The 23,402-nt window shown below is 37.2% G+C and overlaps 1 protein-coding gene across 6 annotated transcripts in view; it reads right to left on the minus strand.

Moving 5' to 3' along the window:
- Positions 1 to 23,402, minus strand: part of EHBP1 (EH domain binding protein 1) — a 564,927-nt gene that overhangs the window by 103,563 nt on the left and 437,962 nt on the right. For all 6 annotated transcript variants that reach the window (XM_019942549.3, XM_073791336.1, XM_033838462.2 and 3 more), the window contains one exon: positions 265 to 443. In XM_019942549.3, coding sequence (XP_019798108.1) covers positions 265 to 443 — 179 coding nt within the window. The remainder of the gene's footprint in view (positions 1 to 264; positions 444 to 23,402) is intronic.

A 23,402-nucleotide genomic window follows, 5' to 3' on the forward strand; every position in this document is an offset into this window, starting at 1 on the left:
ATTTGAAGTCAGTTTTTTGTACGAGATTAAGGAAAAAAATATGCTCTTTTAAAACAGAAAAGATTGTTTTTAGGCATCAAGAAGGAATGACTTTTCTTTCTGGGATATATTTCTTCTCCCAAAAAGCAAGAGTATGGGTGATAAAAAAAACAATCAAGTATTTCAGGACATGTGCTAAGAAATTATTTTATGGTTTGTTTCTTTTTTTTATAAAACTTTATTATTTATAAAACATTTATAGGAATGGAAAGTGTTTCTACTTACATTAAATCTGGTCTAAAGTGGTGTAATATTGCACAAAAAGATAAACCATTTCTCCACGATGTAGTAAAATTGGTGATTTTCACTCCCCGGTAATTTTTTGTAACTTCTTTGCACCATACAAGCAATGACTGACTAGCATTTGGCTTTCGTCCCAAAATAGGACTTGGTATAGGGCTCGGCTAAAAAAAATGAAAAGAGGAAAACATTAAAATAATTTAATGGAAGATGAAAATTAACATTAATTGACCTAACTGGATCACTTGAACACTTTGATGTCAGTTTAGGTACTTCAAAACTGTCACTTCAAGACAACTGTAACCTCTAAGAAAGGAGACATGAATCTTAAGTTATTATCTTCAGTTTAAGCCTATAGCGTCTGCTTGACAAAGATATACATATGCAAGATTTTAATGTTATACATAAGAACAGGCCAAGAGCTACATTAATGGAAACATTAAAGTATTTAAATACTTAAGGTTGAATATCTATATAACTCTCACATACTAAAAAAATCTTCCCCAAATGCAATCATGTACAAATATAGTTTCTTTTTGAGTATATTAAAAAGAATGTATTTTGAAGTCTAACTGTAGCACAAATTGTTAGTAGTGAAGAGGTCAAAATAATAGTTTTTAAAAATACAGTAATTGGGAATTCCCTGGTGGTCCAGTGGTTAGGGCTCAGTGCTTTCATTGCAGGGGCCCAGGTTCATTCCCTGGTTGGGGAACTAAGATCCCGCAGGCCGCGAGGTGTGACCAAAAAATATATATACATACAGTAATCATACACATTTTAGTGCAATGATAACCATATTCAAACATATTTCTTATATAAATTTATTTCTGGCAAAACAGATTTAGTTATTAGCGACAGTCAGGTGTTGGTAGCAATAGCACACATCAGTATATAATTTGGATTTGCTCCAAATACCTTCTAATTATTGATGGCTACTTTTGGACATTATTAGGTTAGCTAGGTGTGTGGGTGTAGGGGGATGTGTGTTTTAAATCTAAAGCATTTACTTGATTTTCCCCCTTGTTCATATACTTAAAACAACAATGATAACAACAAAACAAAGACTCATAATAAGATTTTTATCCTAAACTTTTGTTATTCTTAAAACCATGTCATTTTCTTTTACTGAATAACAATCACATTTTGTGATGGTAACTTTAGAGGTTGATATAATTGAAAACTATAAAAAAACTACTAAAAGTTTCTAGACTTTAAATATTGCTATCAATTAAGAGTGCTGGCTATAGACATAAATAGAAGCCCTCTAAAATAAGGTGAAAGGAGAACAATTATTTACCCCTAATATCATTTGAGTTTAACAAGCAAACCATTCTTGCCACACAGCTTACTTAAGAAAGACCAATGATGCCCCCATTTGACAAAAGGATGTTAGTGCCAAACAATTTAAATCAACCCCACATAATTATGATTTATGTATTCACTACTCCTGTGGGAAGACAAGTAAGAAACACCAAGAATGTAATTTCTTACTTTTTATTAACTGTCTGATTAACAAATTGTTATATAAACAACCATGAATCTAGCAAAGCGTTGTTCTTTATATGATCACCTATACAAAGTCAATGCTGAAAAATTTCCAGGTCATAAAAATCAGCAAATTTGGGTTAGTTCTACTTAATATGAAGAAGTAGATAAAAAATAGAATCCCCAATATAGGAGGATATTTACCTTAGAATAAATGATAGCTTTTTTTTTAACATCTTTATTGGAGTATAATTGCTTTACAATGGTGTGTTAGTTTCCGTTTTATAACAAAGTGAATCAGTTATACATATACACATATCCCCATATCTCTTCCCTCTTGCGTCTCCCTCCCTCCCACCCTCCCTATTCCACCCCTCTAGGGTGGGATCACCCTAGATCAGCACCGAGCTGATCTCCCTGTGCTATGCAGCTGCTTCTCACTAGCTACTTGTTTTACGTTTGGTAGTATATATATGTCCATGCCACTGTCTCACTTTGTCCCAGCCTACCCTTCCCCCTCCCTGTATCCTCAAGTTCATTCTCCAGTAGGTCTGCGTCTTTGTTCCCGTCTTGCCCCTATGTTCTTCACGACCATTTTTTTTTGTTTTTTAGATTTAGATTTTTAGATATATGTGTTAGTATATGGTATTTGTTTTTCTCTTTCTGACTTACTTCACTCTGTATGACAGACTCTAGGTCCATCCACCTCACTACAAATAACTCAATTTCATTTCTTTTTATGGCTGAGTAATAGTCCATTGTATGTATGTGCCACATCTTCTTTATCCATTCATCTGTTGATGGACGCTTAGGTTGCTTCCATTGTCCTGGCTATTGTAAATAGAGCTGTAATGAACATTGGGGTGCATGCTTCTTTTTGAATTATGGTTTTCTCAAGGTATATGCCCAGTAATGGGATTGCTGGGTCGTATGGTAGTTCTATTTTGTTTTTTAAGGAACCTCCATACTGTTCTCCATAGTGGCTGTATCAATTTACATTCCCACCAACAGTGCAAGAGGGTTCCCTTTTCTCCACACCCTCCCCAGCATTTATTTTTGTAGATTTTTTAATGATGGCCATTCTGACTGGTGTGAGGTGATACCTCATTGTAGTTTTGATTTGCATTTCTCTAATTATTAGTGATGTTGAGCATTCTTTCATGTGTTTGTTGGCAATCTGTATGTCTTCTTTGGAGAAATGTCTATTTAGGTCTTCTGCCCATTTTTGGATTGGGTTGTTTGTTCTTTTGATATTGAGCTGCATGAGCTGCTTGTAAATTTTGGAGATTAATCCTCTGTCAGTTGCTTCATTTGCAAATATTTTCTCCCATTCTGAGGTTGTCTTTTTGTCTTGTTTGTTTCCTTTGCTGTGCAAGCTTCTGAGTTTCATTAGGTCCCATTTGTTTATTTTTGTTTTTATTTCCATTTCTCTAGGAGGTGGGTCAAAAATGATCTTGCTATGATTTATGTCATACAGTGTTCTGCCTATGTTTTCCTCTAAGAGTTTGATAGTGTCTGGCCTTACATTTAGGTCTTTAATCCATTTTGAGTTTATTTTTGTGTATGGTGTTAGGGATTGTTCTAATTTCATTCTTTCACATGTAGCAGTCCAGTTTTCCCAGCACAACTTATTGAAGAGGCTGTCTTTTCTCCACTGTATATTCTTGCCTCCTTTATCAAAGATAAGGTGACCATATGTGCGTGGGTGTATCTCTGGACTTTCTATCCTGTTCCATTGATCTATATTTCTGTTTTTGTGCCAGTACCATACTGTCTTGATTACTGTAGCTTTGTAGTATAGTCTGAAGTCAGGGAACCTGATTCCTTCAGCTCTGTTTTTCTTTCTCAAGATTGCTTTGGCTATTCGGGGTCTTCTGTGTTTCCACACAAATTGCAAAATTTTTTGTTCTAGTTCTGTGAAATGTGATAGCTCTTTTAACTATCAATCTAGCATGTATTAAAATGACACCCCCCCCCCCCCGCCCCCGGCCCTGCACTGTAAGGCATGTGGGACTTCCCCAGCCAGGGATGGAACCCACACCCCCTGCAGTGGAAGCATGGAGTCTTAACCACTGAACCACCGGGGAAGTCCTAAAATGAACTATTAAATACGTAAAAGTGACTTTTCATAAAGGCAATATTTTAAATAATGGAAAATCTTTTAAAATATGTGTTTGTGACTAGTTCATTGATTCTCTGGCTCGTCCACAGAGCATTCTTCACTGCAGTTCCAGATTAAGGGAGTAGAGGGATTTGAAAGTCACAGTGAAAAGTCACTTTTAGGTAAAAAGATATTTTCAAATCCCTCTAGCCAAGGATTCAATGAACTAGGCACAAACACATTTATTTAAAAGATTGCCTTTATTAAAATGTTTTTCTATATCAAATTATACTATTAAGGCATTGATTAATTTCAAGCACGTGTAGCATGTACACAGGTCAGATAATCTGCAACTATCGTTATACCGATTAATTCTAATCATCAATAGCATGTACATAAGTAAAGTACAAATGCCATTGTCACCATGCTGTAATCTAGAGTGGCTTTCTGTACTTAAAAATTGAGAAAAACCTACCATGTCATTATGATTATGAATATATTCTTGTTTCTAAGAAGGCTCAATATGAAAAGGCTAGAAGAACTAAAATAAACTTTGGATTTATCCTAACCCAAAACCCTTGTATTAAAACATGTCACAGGGATGCTTACTGCACTGCCAGGAAAAAGAAGTCATATGTAATGGAAGAAACTGATGAAATTATAAGCCCTATAAATGGTCATGTTGGTTGCAGACAAAGAAAACTGAAGTAGAGCCACTGTTTGATGAATCATCCACTTCAGAAGTGCTGAGCTTTCATCTGATATTTTGCAGAGGGTAAGAAAGAAATAGTTATATCATTTCAAAACCTTCAGTATATAAATGGATGAAACTGCTTGTTTCTTGCTACAGACGGCTCCTGCTTTCGTATGTGGCAGCTTCCTTGACTTCCCTATGTCTCAGCTTCCTCATCTATGAAATGGGGGATTGTAATGATACTTGTCTCACAGTGCTGTTATAGTAACAAGATCTGCCTTCCTTGCCTTCCACCCATTATGCTCATTACCACTCTCTCCCTTGATCACTTTGAACCAAACTGACTTCTTTGTTGTTCCTTGGATACCCCAGATGGGGTCCCACCTTAGTGCCTTTACACAGATGGTTCCAGTTGTACAATTAACTCCAATACAACCATCTCTATCAGGAATATTCTGACCACCCCATCTAATAATGCAACCCATCTCTATTGCCCAATCCCAAACCAGCACTCCTGACCTTCCCTTCCCTTACTCTGATGTTTCCATAGTATTTATAATCTTCTTATGGTCCATATACTTTATTTTGGTCATTACCAAAATGTACTTATTGGCTATGTTTATTGCTTATTACCTGTCCATCCTCAGTAAATAAAAGGGCTATGAGGGCAGGGATTTTAATTCGTTTTGTTTTTATTAACCTATCCCAGAACAGTTCCTGGCATATAGTAGGTACTCAGTAAATACTGTTAAATGAATAAATGCATGCAAAACATTTAGCACAAAGTACAGCACATAGTAACCATTTGGTGAATGTTAACTGTAATTATTATTACTACCACTGATACATTATCAGCACTTGAATTCCTATTTTTGAGGGTCTTTTGGAAATTTGAATCGCCATGAATTTCTTCAAGACAGTGGAAAATTTTTTTGCAAACCAAGGTTTAACTCAGCGGTCCCCAACCTTTTTGGCATCAGGGACTGGTTTCCTGGAAGACAATTTCTCCGCTGACAGGGTGGGGGTAGGAGAGATGGTTCGGGAGGTAATGCGAGCGATGGGGAACAGCAGACGAAGCCTTGCTCGCCTTGCTCGCTCACCGGCCGCTCACCTCCTGCTGTGCAGCCCGGGCTCCTAACAGGCCACAGACCGTTATCGGCTGGGGACACCTGCTTTAACTAGAAGATAATCTTGATACTCTATGTGCAAAATGGGGTACTTGGAATTTTTGGCAATCTTTTTTTATGGGTTTGGTAAAAAAAAGAAACTCTGAATGACTTTGTAATTTATTGTTTTCCGAAGAAAGAAGAAAGACACCAAAATCTTGCCATTAAGGGTAGAAACAAATTTCAAATGTTGGAACAACTATTTAAAAGTTCTTTCTTGTATTTTTGCAACGACTGGATGTATGAGAAAGCATCTCTACTTAACATGTTGGGAAAGTAAAGCACAGATATTATAGTTGTCTTTTTTATGCACTGAGGAAATATGTAAAAGCCATTCTAATTATAACTTTAGGATCAGAATAATCAGAGTCTGTTTAATTAGGTGATCCAGTTTGCTCTCAGTCAAGGCACTGTGTGGATGAAATTGCACAATCTCAGTTTAACTGAGAACTACAGTTAGATGTCAACCAACATGATTATTAAGGCAGTTTAAAGTGGTGAGAGTAGAGAGGATCTAGGACTTGAGACCACAGTTTGACTTGACAGTTCTAGGCTCTAATATAGATAATATTAAAATACTATTTCTGTTAACATAGCATACTACATGCAGTATTAAAGACAGTAATGTCACCAAGTTATTCTTGCTAACAACAACAACAGGATCTCTTTCAGGAAACCTAGTCAAATAACTTGTTACAAAGTTTCCTAAGTTTCAACAGTTGTAAGAAATTTCAATTCCACTTTCTTCTACTCTACTCCTCTGACTACAGTTGCTTTCTCTTTGGCTGTCTCCCCTTCTTCCACTGATACAAGCATATATTCCTCTAGGTACTGCTCTAAATAGTTTTCTCTCTCCACACTTTGAATTGATTCACTCCCAGGATTCCAACTATCACTTCCATGCAGATGATTCCCAAATATACATTTATAGTTCAAAACTATCTCAAGTTGACATTTCCAGCTGGCTGTCCTTCCTGCCACATAAAATTCAGACTCAATATGTCCCAAACCATAATTATACTTTTTCCTTATAACCTGCTTCATTTTTATTATGTTTGCAAATGATATTGCAATTATATTGTCCCAATCATCTAGACTCTCTCAGAATCAATTTTGAACTCTCTTCCTTCACCTATCATCCTTTACTCGTTAATTCACAGGCAATTTTGATTTTATTGTTGTAAAGTTTTTGCAATTTATCTTCTTTTGCCTAGGCTATTGCAAAATCTTCCAAATAGGTTTTCCTTCTTCCAATTCTCTTATTTGACCCATTGCCATAGCAACAATCTTAAAGTGCAGATCAAAGTTTCTAAAGGCTCTCAAGAACATACAAAATGATGTCAAAATACTGAGCATTGAACATCAAAGCTTTTTCAATGTTTCTATTCTCTAGATGACTCATTATTCTCTAAAATCACTATGGTTTCTTGCCAGCTCCCAGCTCCCCCACTTCCAGTCTTTGATCTTACAGACTGTCACCCAACTTGGAATATCTTCTGTCCCAAGTACAGCTGCTACAATTCCACTCTACCTTCAAGGTTAAGTTCAGCTGTCATCTCCCACGTGAACTCTCTTTCCAACTCCTAGTCAGTAGGAGCACTTTTCAATTTTCCTTTGACTCTTTATGTCTCTCTTATAACATTTTTACTACAATATATTCAATTCTTCTTTCTACAAAAAGACTAACTTTTCATTAATTCTTAAAGTATATTCTGAGCACCTACTACTTCCCACATACAATGTTAAAATCTTTACATGGATTAGCTCATTTAATCTTACAACTCCTCTGAGATAGTTGTTATTCCCAATTTCAGTTGAGGAAACTGACATTATACACCTAGAAGTGGAGGAGTTAGAATCTATACCAAGGTGTTCCCATTCCAGAGCCTGTTCTCTTAAACAACATGCATTTCACACTTTGAGATAATGTAGTTTTAGGACCTCAGTAAAACCTGTAAGTTTTTTTGAGACTAGTGATTGCTTCGGTCAACTTATCTTTTTCAGAACTTAGATCACTGCCCCAGTGTATATTAAATTAATTGATTTTTAAAAAGGCAATCTAACCACTTTAAAACCTAGGAGTATTCTATTAGTAAAATCCTTTGCGCAATCTGTTGTATCTTAGATTATTGGTTGGAACTAGAACTAGAACTAAGTACAGAGCAATGAGATACACACTACCATTGCTAAAGCTGCAGGACATTTTGGTCTCCCTACTACTGATTCTGGGTAGTCTTCTCCCAACCACAAATTATTGCAAATGGTTGAGGGAACTTTGGATAAATTTAACATTTGGTGAGCCCCAAGCAACAGCAGTGGTGAAAACAAGAATATTTGTATCAGTACTGTTCCTATCCTTTTTCAAAGTGTTTTCATTTAAGTAATTTCAATTTATTCTCAGAGAAAAACTGAAAGTTAGGCTTTGTTATTCTACTACTAGACAATCAGAAAGATTATTCTGTAATAAAGTCATATTGGGAGGAACTTCTGTTTACATTAAAGGAGGACTAACATCTGAACACATTTTTAAAAAGCTGAACAAAGTATTTTTTAGGCGACTTCCCTGGTGGTCCAGTGGTTAAGAATCTGTCTTGCAAAGCAGGGGACGATGGTTGGATCCTTTGTCGGGGAACTAAGATCCCACATGCCGCGGGGCAACTAAGCCCGCGTACCGCAACTACAGAGCCCACACACTACAACTAGAGAGAAGCCCGCACACCGCAACGAAGAGCCCGCCCGCATGAAAAATCCCACGTGCCGCAACTAAGACCAAACAAATAAATAACAATTTTAAAAAGTACTTTTTAGACAACCTTCTAAGAAATGTCCAAGTCTACACCTGGACAGACTAGAAAACCATAGTGAGCGAAACTCTCAGTTCTCCTTTCTTAATGGTTGATCTGGAAGAGTGAGTTAAGAGACAGAGCTACACTTTTGGTAGACTTCCAAACAGCAATATGATCCCCTCTACCCTCAAAAGTAGAAAAAGTAAAATAATAAAGAGCACAAAAACATATTGTACAACACAGGGAATATAGCCAATATTTTATAACAACTATAAATGAAACATAACCTTTAAAAATTGTAAATCACTTTGTTGTACACCTAAAACTTATATAATATTGTACAGCAACTAACCACAATAAAAAAAGATGAAAGCAAAAATAATGAAATAGAAGGTAAACATACAATAAAAAGGATCAACAAAACCAAAAGTTGCTTCTTTGAAAAGACAAAATTGTTTAAAATTATAGTGTGACTGATCAAGAAAAAAAGAGGGAAGCAAATTCCTAGAAAAGTATAGCCAGAAGAAATAAAAATCCTGGAGAGTTCTATCACTATTAAAGAAACTGAATTTGTAATTAAATACCTTCCTATAAAAAATTCTTTGACTTAAGTGATAAATTCCACCAAACATTCAAGGAAGAAATATCTCCAACATTACACAAATTCTTCCAGAGAGTAAGAAAAATGAGTTTAATTTCCCACCTCGTTTCATGATCCAAGCAAATCTTTTTTTCCTCATGATACTTTAAAAAAAAAATTTATTGAACTATAGTTGATTTACAATGTTGTATTAATTTCTGCTGTACAGCAAAATGACTCAGTCATACATATATATATATATATATATATATATATATATTCTTTTTCATATTCTTCCCCATTTTGGTTTATCACAGGATACTGAATACAGTTCCCTGTGCTACACAGTAGGATCTTGTTGTTTGTCCATCCTATATATACTAGTTTGCATCTGCAAATCCCAAACTCCCCTACCACCGTCCCCCACACCCACTTGATAACCACAAGTCTGTTCTCTATGTTGTTGAGTCTTTGTTTCGTAGATATATTCATTTGTGTTATATTTTAGATTCCACATATAAGTGATATCATATGGTATTTGTCTTTCTCTTTCTGACTTACTTCTGTCAGTATGATAATCTCTAGGTCTATCCATGTTGCTGCAAATGGCATGATTTCATTCTTTTTTTTTTTTTTTTGTGGTACGTGGGCCTCTCACTGTTGTGGCCTCTCCTATTGCGGAGCACAGGCTCTGGACATGCAGGCTCAGCGGCCATGGCTCACGGGCCCAGCTGCTCCGCAACACGTGGGATCTTCCCGGACCAGGGCACGAACCCGTGTCCCCTGCGTCGGCAGGCAGACTCTCAACCACTGCACCACCAGGGAATCCCGATTTCATTCTTTTTTATGGCTAAGTACACACACATACACACACACCCCATATCTTCTTTACCCATTCATCTATTGATGGACATTTAGATTGTTTCCATGTCTTGGCTATTGTAAATAATGCTGCAATGAAAACAAGGGTGCATGTATCTTTTCAAATTATAGTTTTTTTTGGGTATATGCCCAAGAGTGGATCCCTATCAAATTACCCATGACATTTTTAAAAGAACTATAACAAATAATCCTAAAATAGAACAAAGCAGGAGGCATAACCCTCCCAGACTTCAGACAATACTACAAAGCTACAGTAATCAAAACAATGTGGTACTGGCACAAAAACAGACATATGGATCAATGGAACAGAATAGAGAGCCCAGAAATAAACCCACACACCTATAGTCAATTAACGTGTGACAAAGGAGGCAAGAATCTATAATGCGGAAAAGACAGTCTCTTCAGCAAGTGGTGCTGGGAAAGTTGGACAGCCGCATGTAAACCAATGAAGTTAGAAAACACCCTTACACCATTCAAAAGTAAACTCAAAATGGCTTAAAGACTTAAATATAAGACATGACACCATAAAACCCCTAAAAGAGAACACAGGCAAAACATTCTCTGACATAAATCATACCAATGTTTTCTTAGGTCAGCCTCCCAAGGCAACATAAATAAAAGCAAAAATAAACAAGTGGGACCTAATTAAACTTACAAGCTTCTGTACAGCAAAGGAAACCATAAACAAAATGAAAAGGCAACCTAAGGACTGGAAGAAAATATTTACAAATGATGCAACTGACAAGGGCATCAAAACATACAAACAGCTCATACAACTCAATAACCAAAAAACAAACAACCCAATAGAAAAATGCGCAGAAGACCTAAATAGACATTTCTCCAAAGAAGACATACACATGGCCAATAGGCACATAAAAATATGTTCATCATTGCTAATTATTAGAGAAATGCAAATCAAAATCAAGCAAATCTTGAAACCAAAATTCAATAGGATAACACAAAATTACAAAAAAAGTCATGGGGCTTCCCTGGTGGCACAGTGGTTGAAAGTCCGCCTGCCAATGCAGGGGACACGGGTTTGTGCCCCAGTCTGGGATGATCCCACATGCCGCGGAGCGGCTAGGCCCGTGAGCCATGGCCGCTGAGCCTGCACGTCTGGAGCCTGTGCTCCACAATGGGAGAGGCCACAACAGTGAGAGGCCCGCGTAACACACACACACACACAAAAAAAAGTCATGAATATAGATACAAAAGTCTTAATGAAATGTTAGCACATTGAATCTAGCAATTTATAAACTGAACAAACTGGACTTACCACAGGAATGTACATTTTACTTAACATTAGCAAATCTATTGAGTTAACTTGCCAAATTAACAGATTATAGGGAAAATATATAGATACAACCATCTAAATAGATGCAGAAAAGTATTTAATAAAATTTTATGTCCATTTCTAACCTATAAAGTAACCTTAGCAAACTAGTAGTAATAGAAAATTCCTTAACTTGTATAAAGCCTACAGCAAATATCACAATGGTAAAAATAGTCAACGTTTTCCCTTCAAGATTGAGAATCTATCACCACTTTTATTCAACAATGTATTGAATGTTCTTGCATTAAGGCCAGAAAAATATATAATGATATAAATATTAGAAAAGAAACAAAAGTAAAACTGATTATTTACATATAATGTAATTATGTAGAAAATCCAAAGAAATCTACAGGTAATTCATTAGAATGAATAAGGGAATTTTAAAAGGTTGCGGGATACAAAAAACAATGTATTACAAAACCAACTGCATTCCTATACACCAACAAAAGCAGTTAGAAATTAAAAATTTTAAGATATTTTATGTCATTCATAGTGACATAAAAATAAAGTACTAAGAAATAAATCTATAAATAATGGATATGACTGCTATAAGAAACCTATCAAGCTTTATTATGAGAAAATAAAGGAGACCTAAAGAGATGGAGAAATATACAATATTCATGGATTAGAATATTCAATTTTGTAAAGACACCAATTTTTTTTTTTTTTTTTTTTTTTTGCGGTACGCGGGCCTCTCACTGTTGTGGCCTCTCCTGTTGCGGAGCACAGGCTCCGGACGCGCAGGCCCAGCGGCCACGGCTCACGGGCCCAGCTGCTCCGCGGCATGTGGGATCTTCCCGGACTGGGGCACAAATCCACGTCCCCTGCATTGGCAGGCAGACTCTCAACCACTGCGCCACCAGGGAAGCCCCATCTTAAGCATTTTTAAGTGTACACTTCAGTGTTCTTTTTTTTTTGAAATTAATTTATTTATTATTTATTTTTGGCTGTGTTGGGTCTTTGTTGCTGCACACGGGCTTTCTCTAGTTGCGGCGAGCGGGGGCTACTCTTCGTTGTGGTGCACGGGCTTCTCATTGCGGTGGCTTCTCTTATTGCAGAGCACAGGCTCTAGGTGAGCAGGCTCAGTAGTTGTGGCACACGGGCTTAGCTGCTCCGGGGCATGTGGGATCTTCCCGGACCAGGGCTGGAACCCATGTCCCCTGCCTGGGCAGGCAGATTCTTAACCTCTGTGCCACCAGGGAAGTCCCCCGTGTTCTTAAGTACATTCTTATTGTGCAACAATCACCATCATCCATCTCCAGAACATTTTTCACCTTACAGAACTGATACTCTATATCCATTGAACAGTAATTCCCCATTTTGCCTTTTCCACAGCCCTTGGCAACCACCATTCTACTTTCTGTCTCTATGATTTTGACTACTCTAGGTACCTCAAATAAGTGGAATCATATATATCTGTCTTTTTGTGACTGGCTTATTTCACTTAGTGTAATGTTCTCAAGGTTCATTCATGCTGTAGCATACGTCAGAATTTCCTTCCTTTTTGAGGCTAAATAATATTTTATTATATGTATATACCACATTTTGTTTATCCATTCATCAATAGACACATGGGTTGCTTTCAGATTTTGGCTGTTGTGAATAATGCCGCTATGAATATGGGTGTACAAATATCTTGGGACCCTGCTTTCAATTCTTCTGGGTATACACCCAGAAGAGAAATTAGTGGATCATATAATTCTATTTAAAAATTTCTTGAGGAACTTCTACAGTGTTTTCCATTGTTGCTGCACCATTTTACATTCCCACCAACAGCACACAAGGGTCCCAATTTCTCCACATCCTCGCCAACACTTGCTATTTTCTGGGGTTCTTCTGGGTTGTTTTTGGTTTTGATAACAGTCATCCTAATGGGTGTGAAGTGGTATCTCATTATGGTTTTGATTTGCACTTCTCTAAAGATTATGGATGTTGAGCATTTTTTTCATGTGCTTATTGGTTATTCATATATCTTCTTTGGTGAAATGTTTATTCAAGTCCTTTGTTCATTTTTGAATTGTTTGCTTTTTGTTGTTGAGTTTTATAAATTCTCTATATATTTTGGATATTAATCCCTTATCAGATATATGATTTGCAAATATTTTCTCATATCATGTAGGCTGCCTTCTCACTCTCTTGTGTCCTTTGATGCACAAAATTTTCATGAAGTCCAATTTATCTATTTTTTCTTTTGTTGCCTATACCTTTGGTATTATATATTGTCAAATCTAAAGTCACGAAGATTCTGCTTTATATTCTCTTCTAAGAGTTTTATAGTTTTAGCTCATACATTTAGGTCTTTGATCCATTTGGAGTTAATTTTTGAATATGGTATTAGGTAAGAGTCCAACTGCATTCTTTTGCATGAGGATATCTAGTTTTCCAGGATCATTTGTCTAAAACACTGTCCTGTTCCCACTGGATGGACTTGGTACTCTTGTTGAAAATCATTTGATCACATATGTGAGGGTTTATATCCGGGCTCTCTATTCTACTCCACTGGTCTTTGTCCGTCTTTATGCCAGAACCAAACGTTTGATCACTGTAGCTTTGTAGTAAATTTTGAAATCAGGAAGTGTGAGCTCTCCAGCTTTGTTCTTTTTCAGGATTGTTCTGGCTATTCAGGGTCCCCTGAGGTTCCATATGAATTTCAGGATAGATTCTTTGATAGATTTTTGCAAAAAAAATTTTTGAATATGCAGATCACTTTGGGTGGTAGTGATGTCTTAACAACAATAAATCTTTCAATCTATGAAAATATGAATTGTCCTTCCATTTATTTATGTCATCTTTAATTTCTTTCATCATTTTCTACCTTTCAGTGTGTAAGTCTTTTTACCTCCTTGGTTAGTTCCTTAGTATTTTATTCTTTTTGATACTATTTTAAATGGAATTGTTTTCTTAACTTCCTTTTCAGGCTGTTGTTAGTGGTAGAAATGCAACTGATTTTTGTGTGTTGACCTTGTAACCTTTTCTGAACTTATTTATTAGTTCTAACAGTTTCTTTCTTTTCTTTTTTTCTCCGTGGAATCTTTAGGGTTTTCTATATATAAGATCATATCATCTGTGCACATAGATAATTTTACTTCTTCCATTCCAATCTGGATGGCTTTTATTTCTTTTTCTTGCTTAATTGCTCTAGTATGGACTTCCGGTACAAAGCTGAACAGAAGCAGTGAGAGTAGGCATCCTTGTTTTGTTCCTGATCTTAGAGGAAAAGCTTTTTGCCTTTCACCATTGAGTATGGCTGTGGGTTATTCATATATGGCTTTTATTATATTAAGGTAGTTTCTGTCTATTCCTGGTTTGTTGAGTGCTTTTATCATGAAATGGTGTTGAACTTTTTCAAATGTTTTTTTTGCATCTATTGAGACGACCACCTGATTAAAAAATAGATTTTTGCATGCTGAACCATTCGTGCATTCCAGGAATAAATGCCATTTGGTCATGATATGCAGTTCTTTTAATGTGCTGCTAAAATTCAGTTTGCTAAAATGTTGTTGAGGATTTGTGCATAAATGTTTATAAGGGATATTGGTCTACAGTTTCCTTTTCTTGCTATGTCGTTGGCTCTGCTATCAGGGCATTGCTGGCATTACAGAATGAGTTAGGAAGTGCTCCCTTATCCTCAATTTTTTGGAAAACTTTGAGGATGACTTGGATTTTTTTTAACCTTAAATGTTTGGTAGAATTCACCAGTGAAGCCACAGATCCAGGGCTTTTCTTTGCTGGGAAATTTTTTTTTTTAATTTTTATTTATTTATTTATTATTTTTGGCTGTATTGGGTATTCGTCTCTGTGCGAGGGCTTTCTCTAGTTGCGGCAAGTGCAGGCCACTCTTCATAGTGGTGCGTGGGCCTCTCACTGTCGCGGCCTCTCTTGTTGCGGACCACAGGCTCCAGACGCGCAGGCTCAGTAGTTGTGGTTCACGGGTCCAGCTGCTTCGTGGCATGTGGGATCTTCCCAAACCAGGGCTTGAACCTGTGTCCCCTGCATTGGCAGGCAGATTCTCAACCACTGTGCCAGGGAAGCCCCAACTGGGGAATTTTTGATGACTGATTCAATGTCTTTATGAATTTATGGGTCTATTCAGGTTTTTTGTTTCTTCATGAGTCAGTCTTGGTAAGTTTTGTGTTTCCAAGAATTTGTCCATTTCATCTAAGTTATCCAATTTGTTGGTGTACAGCTATTCATAGTACTTTATTAATTATCCTTTTTATTTCTGTAGAATCGGTAGTAATGTTCTCACATTCATTTCTGATTTTATTTGTGCCTTCTTTTTTTCTTAGTCCATCTTGTTTAAGGTTTGCCAATTCTGTTGATCTTTTCAAAGAACTAATTTTTGGTTTCATTGATTGTCTCTATCTTTTTTTTCCAAGACTTAATTTTCTCAGAGGAGTTCTAGGTTCACAAGAAGTTTAGAGTTAAGTATAGAGATTTCTCACATACCCCCCTGCCACCACACATGCATAGCCTCTCCCATTACCTACATCATTCACCATAACAGTACATTTGTTACCAAGGATGAACTACACTGATGCATCATAATCACCCAAAGTCCATAAAGTACCTTAAGGGGTTCACTCTTGGTGTTCCACATTCTATCAGTTTGGACAAATGTACAAAGACTATCCATCATTATAATATCATATAGAGTATTTTCACTCCTCTGTGCTCTGCCTATTCGTTCCTGTCCACAACCCTGCTCCTGGCAGTGATCTTACTGTCTTCATATTTTTGCCTTTTTCAGAAATCATATAGTTGGAATCATACAGTATGTAGCCTTTCCTGAGGCTTTTTCACTTAGTAATATGCATTTAAAATTCCTCCATGTCATTTCATGGTTTGATAGCTCGTTTCTTTTCAGTGCTAAACAATATTCCATTGTCTGGATGTACCACAGTTTATCCATTCATCTACTGAAGGACATCTTGGATACTTCCAAGTTTTGGCAATTATGAATAAAACTGCTATAATCATCTACTTGCAGGTTTCTGTGTGAACATTTGTTTTCAACTCCTTTGGATAAATACCAAGGAGTGAAATTGGAGATCATAAGGTAAGAATATGTTTACTTTCATAAGAGATCACCAGTCTTCTGAAGTAGCTATACCATTTTTCATTCCCACCACCAATGAATGAGAGTTCTTATGCTCCACATCCTTGGTAGCTTTTGGTGTTTTCAGTGTTCTGGATTTTGGCCATTCTAATAGGTATGTAGTGGCATCTCATTGTTTTAATTGGCATTTCCCTGATGACATGTGATGTGGAGCATTTTTTAATATGCTCATTTGATATCTGTAAATCTTCTTTGGAGAGGTGTCTGTTAAGGTCATTGGCCCATTTTTAAATTGGGTTGTCTGTTCTCTTATTGTTGAGTTTTAAGAGTTTTTTTGGTTATTTTGGGTAACAGTCTTTTATCAGATGTGTCTCTTGCAAATATTTTCTACCTATCTGTGGCTTGTCTTCTCATTTTCTCCACATTGTCTTTCACAGAGCAGGAGTTTTAAATTTTAATGAAATCCAGCTTATCCATTATCTCTTTCAGAGATTATGCCTTTGGTGTTGTATCTAAGTCTTCAAAATCCAGTGTGCACTTGGCACTTACAACACATCTCAATTTAGACAGGTGTTGAATGGCCGCATGTATCCAATGGCTACTACATGAGACAGTTATAGATATATTTTGATTTTTTTATACCTTACTTTGTTAATAAAAATTGTATATATTCAAGGTGTACAATGTGATGTTTTGATATACATACACACTATAAAATGATTACTACAACCAAGCAAATTAACATATCCATCACTTCACACTGTTACATTTTTTTGTGTGTGGTGATAACATTTAAGATCTATTTCTTAGCAAATTTAAGCATACAATACAGTATTATTAATTATTATTAACTATCATTATGCTGTACATTAGATCATTAGAACTTATTTATCTTACATAAAACTTTGTACCCATTGACCAACATATTCCCCGCCTGCCACACACTCTTGCTAGTAACCATCATTCTGTGCTTCTATGAATTCCACTTTTCTTAGATTCCACATAAAACTGAAATCCTGCAGTAGTCTTCCTTCTGAGCTTGATTTATTTCATTAGCATAATGTCCTCCAGGTTCATCCATGTTGTTACAAATGGCAGCATTTCCTCTTTTTAAGGGCTGAATAATATTCCATTGTAAATATATACTACAATTTCCTTATCTATTCATCCACTGACAGACACTTAGGTTGTTTCAATATCTTGGCTATTGTAAATAATGCAGCAATGAACATAAGAGTGTGTTTATCTCTTCAAGATAAGAGTTTCCTTTTCTCCACATCCTTGCCAACACTTATTTCTTGTTTTCTTTTTTAATAATAGTCTTCCTAGCAGGTGTTAGGTGGTATCTCACTATGGTTTTGATTTGCATTTCCTGGTGATCAGAGATGTTGAGCACCTTTTCATAAACCTGTTGGCCATTTGTATGTCTTCTTCGCAAAAATGTATTCAGGTCCTCTGCCCATTTTTTGATCAGGTTATTTGTTTGTTGTTGTTATTGAGTTATATGAGTTCCTCAACTATTTTAGATATTAACCTTTTATCAGATATACAGTTTGGAAATATTTTCTCCCAATCCATAGGTTGCCTTTTCATGTTTTATTTCCTTTCTTGTACAGAAGCCTTTTAGTTTGATGTAGCCTCACTCATTTACTCTTAGTTTTGTTGCCTGTGCTTGGTATGGATCTGTTTGAGTTCTTCCTATTTGGAGTCAATCTTCTTGGATGTTTATATTTATATCTTTCAACAAACTTGGTAACTTTTCAGCCATTATTTCTCCAAATAATCTCTTTGCCCCTTTCTCTCTCTCTCTCTTCTTATTTTAGGATTCTCATAATGTGTATAATGGTTCAGTTGATGGGGTCCACAAGTCCCTTAGGCTCTGTTCACACTTCTTTTTTTCGTGATACTTAGACTCTATAATTTCAATTGTTCTTTGTTCAAAGTCACTGATTCTTCAGCCTGCTCAAATCTGCCTTTGAATCCCTCCAGTGAATTTTCCATTTCAGTTATTGTGCTACTCATCTCTAGAATTTCCTTTTGCCTTCTTTTTAGGTTTTCTCTTTATTGATATTTCCATTTTGTTGACTTTCTTCACATTTTCCTTTAATTCTCTGAGCATCTTTAAGACAACTCTTTTAAAGTCTTTGTCTAATAGGTGCACCACCTGGTCTTTTTCAGGGACAACAGCTTGTTAATTTTTTTTCCTTTCAGGAGGTCATACTTGCCCATTTCTTTGTATGTTTTGTGATTATTTTTTTCAAAACTGGATATTTGTTTTTTGTTTGTTTTTTAACAGTCAAAGAAGACTTTACTCAAGATTATTGCAGTAGAGGAGAGAGATTAAACTCGACTCTGATGAAACAAAAGCCAGAAGAGATTTTAAGCACTGGCTTGAGCTAGTGAAAAAGTTCTGCAAGATGTTAGCAGGGAAATTTGTCCATGTGATTAGGTCTTCTGTAAAACTGGGTATTTGATAACCAGTAATAATGTGGTAACCCTGGTTATCAGATTCACCTTCTCCCTCATGGTTTCCTTTCCTTTCCTTTTTTTTTTTTGGTTTATTTATTTATATGTTTGTTTAATTATTGTAGGCTGTCTCCATGCTGTACATTAGCCTGAGGCACAAACGTAAGGTCTTCTCAAGTGTTTTCTGAGCCTGTAATTTTCTCTGGTTGAGTGGTGATTTTCTAATTTCTTCTATATGAACAGTTGCTTTCCAATGTACTCATCTTTAATGTCTGGCTCCACAAAGATAAAAAAAGACCAAAATGAAGGGGGAAAAAAGGCACCAGCCCTTTAAAACCTCTGAAAGTTGCTTCAGCCTGAGTGGGAAGGGCTTGCAACAATGGCCACTTCTATGTCTGTACCTCTGTGATGAGAAGTAGCAAACAGCTATCAGAACATACATGTCTGATATATGCAAGACAGGGCCCTTATTGCTCACCCTGACTCCTGTAAGCTGTGTGCAAGCTGCTCCAATAATACATACATGGCTGCCTGCCATGGGGCTGGAAGGTGGGAGATGGGTAGCCACTGTTAAGCTAAGAGCTGAATTGACCACCATTAACGTCCTGGAAGTTGAAAGGCTTCAACAGACTCCAGAGTTCCAAAATACATCACACAATTCTGTCAGTTTAATTATTGTACAGCTAGAGAGATAGATTTCAGGTGTTTCCTACTCTTCTCTCTTCCCAGAATCCTCTACTTTATCAATAACTTTTTTTTTTTTTTTTTTTTTTTGCGGTACGCGGGCCTCTCACTGTTGTGGCCTCTCCCATTGCAGAGCACAGACTCTGGACACGCAGGCCCAGTGGCCATGGCTCAGGGGCCCAGCCGCTCCGCAGCTTGTGGGATCTTCCCAGACCAGGGCACAAACCCATGTCCCCTGCATCAGCAGGCAGACTCTCAACCACTGCGCCACCAGGGAAGCCCCCTCCATACCTTTTAAGAGTCTAAAGGGGTTCTGAGACAAAAAAGTTTGAGAATCACTGTTGTAGACAATGCAGAAATACAGGTCAGGGAATTGCCATATTTTTAAATAACCAAAGTAACCAACATCAGCTTTGAGTGTATCAAAGCAAAATAAAGATAAGAAGACTAATTGGTGGCTTAAGTTTAAATTCTAGGCCCTAAACTAAAGCTTAAATTTTAGAAATATTCTCCTTGTTAGGTCATTAACAAAGAGTAAAAAGGTTGAAGAGATGGGGAACACTGAGCAATACAGGATCATTTTCAGAGTATATTTATACCTATGTTGTTTCCTTATGGGGCCTTATCTAATCATTAATGAAATTAAAAACACAATAATGAGAGACCTCTGAGACAACATTAAATGCACAAACATTAGAATTATAGGGGTCCCAGAAGAAGAAGAGAAAAAGAAAGGGACTGAGAAAATATTTGAAGAGATTATAGTTGAAAACTTCCCTAATATGGGAAAGGAAATAGAATCAAGTCCAGGAAGCACTGAGAGTCCCACACAGGATAAATCCAAGGAGAAACACACAAGACACGTATTAATCAAACTATCAAAAATTAAATACAAAGAAAAAATATTAAAAGCAGCTAGGGAAAAACAACAAATAACATACAAGGGAATCCCCATAAGGTTAACAGCTGATCTTTCAGCAGAAACTCTGCAAGCCAGAAGCGTGTGGCAGGACATATTTAAAGTGATGAAAGGGAAAAACCTACAACCAAGATTACTCTACCCAGCAAGGATCTCAATTAGATTAGACGGAGAAATTAAAACCTTTACAGACAAGCAAAAGCTACGAAAATTCAGCACCACCAAACCAGCTTTACAACAAATGCAAAAGGAACTTCTTTATGCAGGAAACACAAGAGAAGGAAAAGACCTACAATAACAAACCCAAAACAATTAACAAAATGGTAATAGGAACACACATATTGATACTACCTTAAATGCAAATGGATTAAATGCTCCAATGAAAAGACACAGACTGGCTGAACAGATACAAAAACAAGACGCCGAGGGCTTCCCTGGTGGCACAGTGGTTGGGAGTCCGCCTGCTGAAGCAGGGGACACGGGTTCGTGCCCTGGTCCAGGAGGATCCCACATGCTGTGGAGTGGCTGGGCCCGTGAGCCACGGCCGCTGAGCCTGCGCGTCCGGAGCCTGTGCTCCGCAATGGGAGAGGCCACTACAGTGAGAGGCCCGCGTACCGCAAAATAAAAACAAAAACAAAAAACAAACAAAAAAGGACCCCAAATATATGCTGCCTACAAGAGACACACTTCAGACCTAGGGACACATACAGACTGAAAGTGAGGGGATGGAAAAAGATACTTCTGCAAATGGAGATCAAAAGAAAGCTGGAGTAGCAATTCTCATATCAGACAAAATAGACTTTAAAATAAAGACTATTACAAGAGACAAAGAAGGACACTACATAATGATCAAGGGAATCAATCCAAGAAGAAGATATAACAATTGTAAATATTTATGCACCCAACACAGGAGCACCTCAATACATAAGGCAAATGCTAACAGCCATAAAAGGGGAAATGGGCAGTAACACAATCATAGTAGGGGACTTTAACACCCCACTTTCACCAATGGACATATCATCCAAAATGAAAATAAATAAGGAAAAACAAGCTTTAAATGATACATTAAACAAGATGGACTTAACTGATATTTATAGGACATTCCATCCCAAAACAAAAGAATACACTTTCTTCTCAAGTGCTCACGGAACATTCTCCAGGATGGATCATATCTTGGGTTACAAATCAAGCCTTGGTAAATTTAAGAAAATTGAAATCGTATCAAGTAGTTTTTCGACCACAATGCTACCAGACTAGATATCAATTACAGGAAAAAATCTGTAAAAAATATAAACACATGGAGGCTAAACAATACACTACTTAATAGCCAAGAGATCACTGAAGAAATCAAAGAGAAAACCAAAAAATACCTAGAAACAACTGACAATGAAAACACGACAACCCAAAACCTATGGGATGCAGCAAAAGCAGTTCTAAGAGGGAAGTTTATAGCAATACAATCCTACCTCAAGAAACAAGAAACATCTCAAATAAACAACCTAACCTTACACCAAAAGCAATAAGAGAAAGAAGAACAAAAACCCCCCAAAATTAGCAGAAGGAAAGAAATCATAAAGATCAGATCAGAAATAAATGAAAAAGAAATGAAGGAAACAATAGCAAAGATCAATAAAACTAAAAGCTGGTTCTTTTTTTTTTTGCTTTTTTGGGTTTTTTTGCAGTACGTGGGCCTCTCACTGCTGCGGCCTCTCCCGCTGCAGAGCACAGGCTCCAGACGCGCAGGCCCAGCGGCCATGGCTCACAGGCCCAGCCGCTCTGCAGCACACGGGATCCTCCCAGACCGGGGCACGAACCCGCGCCCCCTGCACCGGCAGGCAGACCCCCAACCACTGCGCCACCAGGGAAGCCCAAAAGCTGGTTCTTTTAGAAGATAAAATTGATAAACCATTAGCCAGACTCATCAAGAAAAAAAGGGAGAAGACTCAAATCAACAGAATTAGAAACGAAAAAGAAGTAACAACTGACACTGCAGAAATACAAAGGATCATGAGAGATTACTACACGCAACTATATGCCAATAAAATGCACAACCTGGAAGAAATGGACAAATTCTTAGAAAAGCACAACCTTCCAAGACTGAACCAGGAAGAAACAGAAAATATAAACAGACCAATCACAAGCATTGAAATTGAAACTGTGATCAGAAATCTTCGAACAAAACAAAATCCCAGGACCAGATGGCTTCACAGGCGAATTCTGTCAAACATTTGGAGAAGAGCTGACACCTACGCTGCTCAAACTCTTGCAAAATATAGCAGAGGGAGGAACATGCCCAAACTCATTCTACGAGGCCACCATCACCCTGATACCAAAACCAGACAAAGATGTCACAAAGAAAGAAAACTATGGCCAATATCACTGATGAACACAGATGCAAAAATCCTCAACAAAATACTAGCAAAGAGAATCCAACAGCACATTAAAAGGATCATACACCATGATCAAGTGGGATTTATCCCAGGAATGCAAGGATTCTTTGATGTATGCAAATCAATCAATGTGATACACCACATTAACAAACTGAAGGATAAAAACCATACGATCGGGCTTCCCTGGTGGCGCAGTGGTTGAGAGTCTGCCTGCCAATGCAGGGGACACAGGTTCATGCCCTGGTCTGGGAAGATCCCATGTTCTGTGGAGCGGCTACGCCCGTGAGCCTGTGCTCCGCAACAGGAGAGGCCACAACAGTGAGAGGCCCGCGTACCACAAAAAACAAAAAAAACAAAAAACCATATGATCACCTCCATAGATGCAGAAAAAGCTTCTGAGGAAATTCAACACCCGTTTATGTTAAAAACCCTCCAGAAAGTAGGCAGAGAGGGAACTTACCTCAACATAATAAAGGCCATATATGACAAACCCACAGCCAACATTGTTCTCAGTGCTGAAAAACTGAAACCATTTCCACTAAGATCAGGAACAAGACAAGGTTGCCCATTCTCACCAC

Source organism: Tursiops truncatus, chromosome 14, assembly GCF_011762595.2.
Source record: "Tursiops truncatus isolate mTurTru1 chromosome 14, mTurTru1.mat.Y, whole genome shotgun sequence".
NCBI classification, from domain to species: domain Eukaryota; kingdom Metazoa; phylum Chordata; class Mammalia; order Artiodactyla; family Delphinidae; genus Tursiops; species Tursiops truncatus.